This window comes from Leptinotarsa decemlineata, unplaced genomic scaffold (assembly GCF_025532065.1).
Source record: "Leptinotarsa decemlineata unplaced genomic scaffold, Ldec_3_MD MMD2_tig00000218_RagTag_RagTag, whole genome shotgun sequence".
In the NCBI taxonomy this organism is placed as follows: Eukaryota; Metazoa; Arthropoda; class Insecta; order Coleoptera; family Chrysomelidae; genus Leptinotarsa; species Leptinotarsa decemlineata.
Window position 1 is genome coordinate 2,127,426 of NW_027412545.1, and position 12,542 is coordinate 2,139,967.

A 12,542-nucleotide genomic window follows, 5' to 3' on the forward strand; every position below is an offset into this window, starting at 1 on the left:
GTAAGACCTCGTTAGTCCTTAGCTCGCACAAGTTTCTCAACTTCTGAGAGTTGTCGTTCGTATGGGGGCAACAGCTGATTAACGGAAAAACATATTTTAAACAGATTTTTTCTAAACAGATTCACAACAAAATTCTGGCGATTGGATGAAAATAATTTAGAAATGCATTATTTTTTAACGATTTGCGATGCATTAATTTTCTCAACGGTGAAATTTCACCAGTCACTACACAACAAAAGAATCAACAGTCATATTTTCTTTGAAAAAATTCCGTCTATAAATAGCCAGAATGCCATTATATTCATGATGTTTTCTATAAAGCAGCTTGCAACAAAATATACCGTATAAATATGCGGAGATAATTGGTTTAGAGCCGCCACTGGCCTTGGCCATGATATGGGGAGTACTCTTGGCGAAATATCTCTTCAGTTCATATCAAATCATCGAAGAAGAAACCAGAAAAGTGAACGAACGGTTGCCCCGAGATGGCAATTAAACAATGCTATTTATGTTTAGTTTCATTGCTGATTGTAATCCCAAGCGATGGCGCTCCCAAGTCGAAGAAGAGTGATCATCATTCACCCCACACCCTGTATGATCAGAAGCAGACGGGAGATTACAACATCCAATTGCATCTGAAAGATTTTCAGATAATTGCGGTGCTGTCGGACGAGGCCAGCTCCCTGGGGGTAAGTTCCCGATATATTTTTTCACTCTTTCTTATACAGAAATAATTGAATCAGTTTACTTCAGGAAAATATTGAAATTTTCTAAACAATTTTTTAAATAAAGATTTAGTTTTTGCAAAATCGATATCGAAATAAAAAGAAGTCCTCACGAAAAAGTTTCGGCAACCGTGTAAAATAACAAATCCATGAGACACATTTCATCATTATATTTTTTTTGAAGAACAAAATTTGGAAAATTTTCATTCTTATTAATATTAAAAATTGAAATTCGAACAGATCGGCACTAACAGAAACATTCCCATTCTTATTAATATTATTATTTATAAGACAATTCCAGCAATTGTTAATATTGAAGGAATTCAATTTGTTTGTAATGCTTGGTATATTTGAATTCTTTTTGTTGAAGACAGAACAAGGTTTCCGTTTCATATTGATTTGTTTTCATCTGATAATTTTTGAATGGTCTTGGCAATTTTAAGTTTGTAAGTGAATTGTCTGTATATCCTTCAGCAACATTGGTGGACTTCCAGCCACCTTGTCTCTTCAAATTTGTGATGTTTCCACCATTGTCAGCAAATACCGTTGTTGCTATGACCTGTGTTATTTTTAGGATTGGCTAAATTTGAAAATTCTGCGATTCTCAATCAGAGATTTCCAAAACTGTGGATATAAACAGGATGAATTTAACATTACCCTTTTTTTTTAATCACGAATAATGTGTTATGTGGAGTATGGTATGGCAGTATAGACAAATATTGCCAGTACAACAGAAGGTTTTCATGCCCAAGTACAATAAAAGTTCTCTTAATATGTGTTTTGAAATCTGTCATGTTTACAAGCAACATGTCTTTCATGTCGTTCATTAGATCAATTGACATTTTTGTTAGTACTTCCCGTCTACACGCCCCGGTACCCAATAATTATCACCACCTGAAAATAAAGCAAATTAAGTTGATAGTTTCATATTCTACAATCGTGATTTTTATCAAAATTAGATTTAGGAGTAACTATGTTTCATTAGTTGCTTCACTAATGAGTTTGTTAATCTGCTTGCTGGCCATTAATGAAATTAAGTTTTCTTTAAATTCGACATTATTTTCTGAACTGTGAGGATCACAGAAAAACTCAAAGTTATAAATTTACTTTAGGGCAATAAATATTGTGCAATATCTTTTTTCGATGTTTCCTCTGTCGGTTCAATTTTACACTTCCCTCAAGTATTTTGTTCAAAGTTTTTGTAAAACTTTTTAGTATAAATGGAATTGGTTCTATGCCGAGTAACAATGTTCTCAGTCGTTTTCGAAAATAATGAGAACATTTTTAGGAAAAAGCCTTTTGGCTTTCTACTTCTCCATCTTATTACGTTAACAAGAGAAACTTCCGGAAAAAGGAAATAACTTCGAAGTAAACTCTCTAGAAAGATGTATTAATGTTTGTTTGAAGGTGATTGACAATGTTTCGTGATGAATTTCACTAGTTCGGACTTCCATTGTCTACTATAAAATGTCATCACCCGAAGACGATTGTAGATACCAACAATCGAAACGTCGTGAACTAACGTGACTTGGAATCTCTACACTTTTTTATTTATTTATTTATTTTTTTATTATTATTTTTTTACATTCCTTTAATTTTTTATTTATTCAATTATTATATTTTTACTTGTAGGTTATTTCACTATCATTTCATTTCAGGTTTATTGTTGCTTAATATAATTGTTATTTTCAACTATTCTTTTTTAATTATTCTTTTTTACTTGTTTCAGGGATTTCAAATCATTTTATAGTAGACAATGGAAGTCCGAACTAGTGAAATGTATTAATGTATCATACACAGAAGTTTTTTACAAACTGGAAGCAAAAGCTCACCTAAAACAATTGCTTTCAAACATATGAACATTGAATTACGAAAATTACTTTTTCCCAATAAGTTGGTACTCCAAACATCATTATGGAATTGAAACAGACATCATTTGCTTATATGGAAAACTATAATCCCTACATATGCATCTAGAAAGTTCAATACTCTTTCAAATAAAGAAGGGCAATGACATCTTTCCTTTCGAAAATAAACGAGGCTCTTCTAGACGGTCAATTGCTAAGTCAAGCTTCTACATTTACCGCCAAAGACATTCTTTCCCTGCCTTTCAGTGCATCTTCCACAGCAAGGCATAAGTTTGAAAACCAGAGCCCAAATATAACGCATTTATGATTCAATACCAGACATTGTTGTTTCGACCAGTCGTAGGTCTAATCAGTGGTGCTAGGCTGAATCACAAATGCATTGCTGGACTCGACTGTCCTTGAAGGACAAGCTTGAGTAAAGAAGGGCGATGACATCCTCCCTTACGAAGACGCCATCTATGGTATAGACAAAGAACTCAATTTTCAAATATTAGAAATGGAAGGCCAAACACAACGCATTTATAATTAACACCAGACATTTCTGTTTTGACTCGCCATATATCTCCTCAGTAGTTCTAGGCTGAACCACAAATGCATTCCTGGACTCAACTGTTCTTAAAAGACAGTTGACTGCCTTAGGGAACGTCGTTTATCTTTGATATTTGGAAATTGAGTTCTCTATCGATCCCATAGATGACTTGGGGTTTGTATCTGATGATTTAGGTATACATCTTTGCGAAGAGTTTCTTTTTATGGTAATTACTTTTTTTGAAAATTTACAGGTTTTTTTGTATATAGATGGAGATAAAGAAAAAAAAAGCGTTTTCCAAAAACTAATCTTCCCTAAAAAACAATGTTTAAATAATGGAAAAATATGATTAGTCTTAAATATTTCTTGTATGGTTGACTTTTTTCTGGAACTAATTAATGTTGGGCACTTAAAATGTATTTCGACAGATAAGGTGAAACAAAAATATTTAACATGAAGATAAATATCGAAAAAAAAAACCTGAATTATATGTATAGTTCGTTGGGTTCATTGAATAATAATATCTATCTTTGAAGGTATTGAATAACGAAGCTATCCAAACTCTGATTCTGAATTTGAAAAATCATTCTTAATATTTCATTAAATAATTTTTTATTTTCAGGATTACGATTACGATTATGATTATTCAGATTTCACCGTGAAACCAGCCACACAAAAGCCAACAGAAACTGCTTCTATATCCTCATCTTCAACATCGGCGTTTCCTTCTAGCACTCCCGTTGGGGACAATCCATCCTCAACTGTCAAACCGTCTAATCACCCCTACCCGATTGTCTCTCCAAGCACAGAGAGCTCAAAAGAAAAGGAACCCACGAAAACCGAAGAAAGTTCGGTTTCCACCGAAAGTCAAAGCAACGAGCCTTCTAAAGATACTGGCTCTTCTACTACTACACCAAAAACTCTAAGAAAAGATGAATACAGCGCACCTGGTAAGATAAAAGTACAAATTATTGAAACCCCTGTCAGTGTAGGAATAGTGCCTGGGGAAGATGTCCATGAACCCAGTGAAAACTTGCCTCAAGGAGAGATTTTGCAATTGAAGCGATGTGCTTCTGGTTTCTCGAGGGATAAGAGGGGAAGGTGCAGACGAGTCCGACGACCCGGAAACTCCTCTCCGCATCTGCAGTAAGTGTGGATATTTTTAAAACAAATTTTTGAGATCAAAATAGGCTTTGCCACTGTTTCAAAGAGATATACATATGTATCATTATTTCGAAATATTCACCTCTCCCAACGCTACAGCACAGTAGGACATGGTGAATGCCTGCCAGAAAACAACTACTTCTCCGACTAATACCACGTAGACATTATATACTACACACAATTCTTCAAGTTTTCTCACAAAGCAGAATATAGCAGCAGGACATCGCTGAAATCAGTCGGTCGGTCTAGGAGTACTACTCCTCGTCAGTGCTGAACAGATTCTATCAAGACAGCAATCAATCTGAGATGGGATCTGTTTTATATCGAGTCCCGGACGCACTACTGTTTTGGTTGGATATATATCCTGCGCTGACGAGGCGTAATACTCCGAAACCGGCTGTAGGTGACCACAACAAACATCTGCGAGAATTTCCATGTTTCAATATCCACCGTGGTATTAGCCGGTACAGTTGGTTTACGACAGGGATTTGCCAGATCATACAATGTTGGAATTTTGTGAGAAATATTTACAAATTTTATTTGAAAATATTTTCTTGATTCAACTTGTTGAATTGACATTGATTTTTATTACTAGGCCCCTTATTCAAAACCCGAACTGAAGTTTTTAACATCTATTTTGAATTTTGATTTTTTAGAAGCCCTTCTCGGCTTCTGAAATATTAAAATTCTGAAAACATTTCAGTATTATTTACGTCTCTACAATTTTATAAAATCAACCTCACCGTCAGATACAGTTGATATACTGTGCTATGAGTTCATTCAACAAACAGTTTATTCAACAATTTCGATTTTGAACATAACGAAAGAGGACTAAAGGTAAAAATAAAAATGTTTCAACAACAACAGTTCGCAAGTAGTTCTTGCGTTCCTTTTTCAAATAAAGCAACTATTGGCTCAGGTTAGATAGCAAAGAATGGTTAGTCAACCAGAAATTAGATTGTAGTGATGCTTTAATGCTGAATATATGTATAAGAATGAAAGAAATAACAATTGGTATGTTCAACATTTAATATTCTGAAAATTACAAACTGATTGGAATTGGTGGATACTTGATGAAAATCCATACTTAACGTATTCAAAAAACACTTCATTGTGAGATTTTTACTAAACAGTTTTACAAAATCACAACACGTGTTTCGCCATTCAATGGCTCCTTCGGGCGTGTCTATCCTGAGTAATGTCGCTTTGCTGTCAGTGATATAAAAAATCATGGAGAAAGTCGTAAACTACCATATCCTCGAATATTTGAAAGGCTTCAACATCTTCAGCGATCATCAATATGGCTTTCGGAAACAAAAATCAACTGGCGACCTTCCATCGTACGTCATCCATATTTGGAATAACGCAATCGAGAAGAAACATGGAGAATCAAGAGCTATTGATATTTCAAAGGCTTTTGACCGTGTGTCGCATGAGGGTTTGCTGGCCAAACTTCGTCTTGTCTGGTCATCATTCCATTTGGATTCCAGGACATCGGCTTCGGAGGCACATTTTCACCGGCAGCATGGGGATGCACATTTTAATGCCACAAAAACCCAGGCATCGGTTTTCTTCAAGAAAATAAATGTTTCCGAACCGAATATAATAATGTCAGGTCAGGTGTGTTTCGATAAGTTTTTTGGGGGTTAAAATGGACACCAATATGTCTTGGCACAATCATATCGCTGGAATTGCAAAGGCTGCTTCTCAAAAGTTGGAACACTGTTCCGAACTAGAAAACTATACACACCTCAGCAACTTTTGATGCTTTATAAAGCTCAGATCAGACCTTCTTTGAAGTATTGTTCTCATGTATATGAGCTCTACCCCCAAACATACTCTGAAGTTGCTGGATTCCATCCAGAAAAGAGTCATCTGCCTGATTGGAGACGTGAACATCACGTGCAACCTTGATAGTCTGGAATATTGAAGAAAGGTTGGAGATTTGTCTCTCTTCTATAGATACTTTCACGAGACGGACTGTTGCTGCTCATCGTTTTGAGATTCAACTCAGTACACCTCAAACTTTACTGTTCAAGAACTTTTTCATCTGGAGAACTGCATTTATGTGGAATAAACTTCTTGAGAACGTTTTTCCAAATGGATTTAATCTCCAGCGATTCAAATCCAATATAAATCGCTACTTTCGCGCAGGCACCGCTCTGAGAATGCCTTAATATTTTCCTATAGTGTTTGTGTTTTGTCCTTAGAAAAGTACTAAGTAAAGACACGCCCGAAGAAGCCATTGTATGTCGAAACGCGTGTTGCGTTTTTGTAAAACTCTTTAGTGAAAATCTCATCTTTTTGAAAACTTTCGAAAGATTCATAGTAATCCTAAATGTGACTCAGTTGAAATTCATGTTTGAAGTATCTTAAAGTGAGTAGACGGTTGAAAACTACATCCTGAATGGAAATTTTACAATAAAATTCAAAGTGTCTGAAAAACTGAAAAATTTAAACTTTTTTAACCCTTTTCTTATAAATTCCAGTTCCCTCAGCATCATCATCAACGTTTGTAACACGCCAGAGCTTAAAAATTCAGTACTTTCAAAGGTCTTATATATCTTTCTGTATTTTTGTATGTCATTCAAATCAATTAGCTCGAAAGAAAGTGGTCAAATCTTTTGTTAAAGGATCATTTTTGTCTTACCGAAACAACGAGGATTTCCCATCAATGACAGCGATTCTACTATTTGTTCAATATGATCTGCGGGTTCACTCTAGTAAATAGTGGATATGGCATTGGTCTGCTACGAGGATAACGAATATATACATATGATAATCAGCCATCAATCCTATGTATTCCAAATAACAGCTTGCCTTCAGATTAATATTACTATCAGCATCCATTTGATTTCTATCTCCAGCTCCTGGTGATTTGGCAAATCTGTCTCTGATGCTGTTTCTGTTACTCTGGAGTTCTTTCCCAATTATGCAAGGTGGTTCCTATAGTCTGTTGCTTGAAACTGAGTTCATGTTTCACAAATATTAAATGCAATCATATTAATCTGAAAAATATTCAACATATCTTTTTTGTATCATCTAATTTGATGATTAGCCTCACTTCTATTAACTCTTTCAGTAAATTTGTTCGATACCGTTTTTAAATGTGTAATATAATAGAAACTTTCTAAAGAATTTCAAATATACCTATAATCGAGAAGAAGATTTGCAGTTACCAATTCTTCATATATTGTAAACTTTGCTAAGTTATTGAAACCATTGTTGAAGGGAATTATATTTTAATGAAAAAAATTTAAATGTTTTTTTGAAATATTTCGTCCAGAAACAGAAAACAAATCTCAACTTTAAGACCAGTAGTGAATAAATATCATGATTACATTAAGCTCATTAATTCACTATGGACCGTGTAAATATACATCAGGGAAATGAATATCCTTCGAAGAAATTTTCGTCTTTAGGAGCAAGTGTAAATCTCAAGTTAGGTCTCTGAGGAAAAGTTGAAAACATATATCGTTTTCTCTTTCATACAAGACAAGGCTCATTACAAGTCAAGATAATTTTTTTAACCATAATCACATAGTAGACCAATGAGGTGTTCTGGAAATACTTAAGGTTTTAGCTAGACATGTTAGGTATTTTTCCTTTTACAATTTACCTACTGCCAGAACAAAATAATAATGTTTCAATAATCACCAACATTTTTTGTTATAGATACGGAATCAGTCGGCTCGCCAGTAATCTAGCATCAAGATTCAGACACGGCTCTTCTGATGTTTCGTCTTCATCCTCAGAGTCTTCAGAAAATTAGTTTAGATTAGTAGAATAAGTATATTTATTTATTTTTTAGTTTGATTAGTTTCAATTACATTTCACATGTGGCCATCTCAATGATCTGATAAACTGAATACTTATATCTAAAATCATATCGTTTGTTTTTTGTACTGACCCAGTAGCCATAAATAAATATTTCGCAGGAAAGATTTCAGAAGAGTTGAGAGTTAATTGCTGCTTTAAATGCAGAAACTCCTCGTTAAACCAAATTCTCTTTTCACCTATTTTATTAATGGATATTTTTTTAATAGGCAAACAGGAATCTATCAATTCACTAATGATATTAAGAAATTTGTTCCAGGCATTATTGATATCATTTTCAGTGTAAATATTCTCCCATTGTTCATCTTCCAATTGATTCAGAAACTTCAGAGTATTATTTTCTGAGAATTCGTCTGATCACCAGTCATTTATATTGGAGCGTATAAAAATAGTATCTATACAAGTACTAGAAATTGCAGTCACTCTAGTTGGAGACCTTATTGTTACTGCTATATCATAACATCCCAGCAAATCCTCAAAGAGTGTCCTGCCATTACTACATTCCAAGAAATTAATATTAAAATCACCTTCAATAACAATAGTTTTATAATGAGAAGCAACTTTTTCCAACATATTTGCAAAACATTCTGAAAATAGTTTGAGATCAGTAATCGTTCTACAGAGATATCATTCAGGTCTAACTTATATAGAGACAGTTGACATTCATTATTCTTATATATTGCCACTCCGCCATGTGTCAAATAGATACAATAATAACTTCAATTTTCTTCAATTTTCTTTTGAAACTTCCAAATTTACGTTTGATCGTATCTATTTCTGTAATCAAATTAATTTCATTATTCTATGAAAAAACTTCCTCTCTGCATTGATTTTGAGTTTTTAAAAAGTATAAATAAGGACGAGCTGTCCGGTAATAGATTATGGTTTTATCAAAACGGGTTCAGTTTAACCAATTACAAAGTTGTATTTATTTCTGAAAGAAAAGTTCCTTCCGATTGCTTGGGGATTATTAAAATCACATCATCCTCACAAAACAATAAAAAGAATTTCACAAAGCAATCTATTTGTAGCCACTTTGATAACAAATCGAATTGATGAAAAAAACTATAGGCCCGTATTCAAAAAATTAAGTTGATGATGAAATTTAATGAATGAAACGTCACATTGCAAATTGGTTTATATCAGATTATGACAAATATGAAACAGTATTGGGATTTCCTGTGCCCTTTTTTATCAGTCGAAATGAAGGCGATAGAGCCCAAAAACGAAATTCGACAATTCTAGTTTTTGGCAGATAATTGAAAAAAACACTGACATTCACACTGTCCAATCAAACCGTTTCCGAGTAATAGTGGGATAAGCTAAAAATGGCCTGTATATCATTTCAAAGTTATTAATTAATGAAGTGGAGAGGGAGGTTGGTCTACATATCTGTGGTATGTCTAGAATATTTAGTTTTCAATACATATAATGTTATCCAAATTGGTGCTGAACAGACAATAAGGCATGTCTCACTCCGAAAAATCGGATGTCCACCAGTGAGGATGACAGTGTTCCATGTAAGTGAAATTTTCCCCTTTCATTTACTACAATGTGTGTAGTAATCCTGTGAATGATATCTGATTCAATTCCATAATGAAGGTTTGAAATACAAACTGAATGGATAAAAGTGTTTTGTATAATGCAGTGTTTTTTTTCCAGTTTGTGTCTGAAAATCACTTCTTTACATGATCTATACATCTTTGTTTAGAGTAATTTTTTTAAATTGAATACTTCCTTCCCTTCTTTGAAAGATTACCACATTTTTTTGTATGAAGACGAAGAAGCCAAAACCTTTCTTATGATAAAACCAAACTTATTTCACTTGTTCGAATAATAGAATTTGATGCAAATAAAAAAATTGAACATCAATTAATGAAGTCATTCTGAATATGTATTATCCTGAATCAACTTTTGACTTCCACTTTATGTACAGTGATATTTACCAAAAGGTCAGGAACCATTTCGAAATTATTCTACAAATAGATTTCATTTGCAATAAACTAAAATATTAGAACACATTTCATAAATACAGACATGCAGTTTCGATTATTATCATCCGTTGAATATAAAATTGTCAAATGATATTGTTCATTTTCTTCAACTCCCAAGAAATGTGGTTATATACTCTAATACTAGTAATTCTGGAATAAGTAATTCATCAGATTTCCCATAAAGTGAGAAGTAATCTATATTTTCATTTATAGGTAACTAGTAGTATGTTGCTATATCGCTACTGTTCCAATGTTTTGACGAACTCAGGCGTGCGCAGCGTTATAGAACAGTGCTTTTAAAAAATTGTTCTACAGCGCCATCTAGTGGCAAGTTACAGAAAAATTGATAGCCTTAAAACCTTCTCTATGAAAAGTTTCTCAAGTTTCATCACGATCGGTTGTGCGATGTTGAAGTTTATCACTTACCAACCAACCAACAAACATCCATTTTAATATATATGACTAGTACTATGTTGCTATATCGCTGCTGTTGAAATGTTTTGACAGAATCAGCACAGTATTTCTGTATAATCAGAATCAACGAACTTAGGCGTGCGCGTTATAGAACAGTGCTTTCAAAAAATTGTTCTACAGCGCCATCTAGTGGCGATTTACAGAAAAATCGATTACCTAGAAACCTTCTCTATGAAAGGTTACTTATAAATGTCAAGTTTCATCACAATCGGTTGAGCGATGTAGAAGTTTATCACTTACCAACCAACCAACAAACTTCATTTTTATATATGTATATGACTAGTACTATGTTGCTGTATCGCTGCTGTTGCAATGTTTTCACAGAATCAGAATCAACGAACTTGATATATATATATATATATATATATATATATATATATATATATATATATATATATATATATATATATATATGATGTGTTGTTCTTCCGAAGCGAAGCGAAGCAGTAACTCGTCTTGATAATGCCATCTGAGATGATGGCGAAACGTCGACTATCGAATAGTCGGACGTTTCGCCAACGGATGAACACCCGGAAGAACAACACATCATATTCTACCATCCGTGAAAAAATACATTGTAATATATATATATATATATATATATATATAATGTGTTGTTCTTCCGAAGCGAAGCGAAGCAGTAACTCGTCTTGATAATGCCATCTGAGATGATGGCGAAACGTCGACTATCGAATAGTCGGACGTTTCGCCAACGGATGAACACCCGGAAGAACAACACATCATATTCTACCATCCGTGAAAACCTACATTGTAATATATATATATATATATATATATATATATATATATATATATATATATATATATATATATATATATATACAAATAGAGATTTTATCGAGTGTGCATGATATAAATCAAAAATTAAACAATTTGTGGACACAACACTCAAAAAAGGGGGGCAAACCGCGGACACGTGTTTCTGGCTATTGGCCTCATCAGCGCGGTGCAGCCAAGTGTAAAGATGGGCAACACTTGTTTGCCGAAAGCAGGAAACAACACATATGCACGGAATCAACAACAGGAGCCAACCGCACATTTGTGGTTCCAGTTAGAAGACCTAGAATTCCCAGGCTACATCTAACATGACCACGTAGGCAGCTATAGCTACCTGCGTGACATCCGGGTCCAGGATATAAATACAGACAAAGATTTGATCGAGTGTGTATGATGTACAAATCAAAAATGAAACAATTAGTGGACATAACACTCCAAAAAGGGGGGGCAAACCGCGGACACGTGTTTCTGGCTATTGGCCTCATCAGCGCGGTGCAGCCAAGTGTAAAGATGGGCAACACTTGTTTGCCGAAAGCAGGAAACAACACATATGCACGGAATCAACAACAGGAGCCAACCGCACATTTGTGGTTCCAGTTAGATGTAGCCTGGGAATTCTAGGTCTTCTAACTGGTATTATATTGTTATTTCAACAAAATTCTCTTCTGCCATACTAAAACACTATTAGAGTCTGGCGAATTACCCCAGCAGAGAATACCATAGAAACAATACTATGAATACATGCATAGTATGTCTCAAAATAAAGTTCTTTCAGGAGATATGCGAATCGAGGCATATGCTTCCCAAAAAATTAGTTTCATCTGGTTACACCAGATTCTTATTTTGTCCAAGATTATTTGTGTTTTGCAATGAACTATACTCAGCTATACAAGAAGATATGAATGACGACGCTCACCCTGGACGCCCCGGCACATCATCAACCGATGAAAATGTTGATAAAGTGAAGAAAATTGTTATGGAGAATCGTGGAATCTTGCTTGGGATATCAGCATATCGGCAAGCTCAAGCCAGGCAATTTTTTTAAAAATCTTGGACATAAAGCGTGTGGCAGCAAAGTTAATTCCGAAATTGCTGAATTTTTATCAAAAAACCGTTGCATGAGCATCGCTCAGGAATTGTTGAATGTCGTCAA

At 34.3% G+C, this 12,542-nt stretch overlaps 2 protein-coding genes across 3 annotated transcripts in view; one reads left to right on the plus strand and one right to left on the minus strand.

Annotated features, from left to right (window-relative positions):
* The window catches only part of LOC111508887 (uncharacterized), a 90,726-nt gene that overhangs the window by 13,757 nt on the left and 64,427 nt on the right, over positions 1 to 12,542 (minus strand). The gene's annotated exons all lie outside the window — the stretch shown is intronic.
* On the plus strand, positions 369 to 8,173 carry LOC111508888 (uncharacterized). Its single transcript, XM_023164522.2, has 3 exons — positions 369 to 689; positions 3,745 to 4,268; positions 7,962 to 8,173. The coding sequence occupies exons 1-3, from the start codon at positions 486 to 488 to the stop codon at positions 8,056 to 8,058; spliced, it is 825 nt and encodes a 274-aa protein (XP_023020290.2). The 5' UTR covers positions 369 to 485; the 3' UTR covers positions 8,059 to 8,173.

Excerpts from the sequence above, each read along its gene's own strand:
- LOC111508888 (XM_023164522.2), top strand. The coding sequence starts at position 486 with ATGGCAATTAAACAATGCTATTTATGTTTAGTTTCATTGCTGATTGTA. Across the intron at positions 690-3,744 it reads ACGAGGCCAGCTCCCTGGGG|GATTACGATTACGATTATGA; the intron begins GTAAGTTCCCGA and ends TTTTATTTTCAG. Across the intron at positions 4,269-7,961 it reads AACTCCTCTCCGCATCTGCA|ATACGGAATCAGTCGGCTCG; the intron begins GTAAGTGTGGAT and ends TTTTTGTTATAG.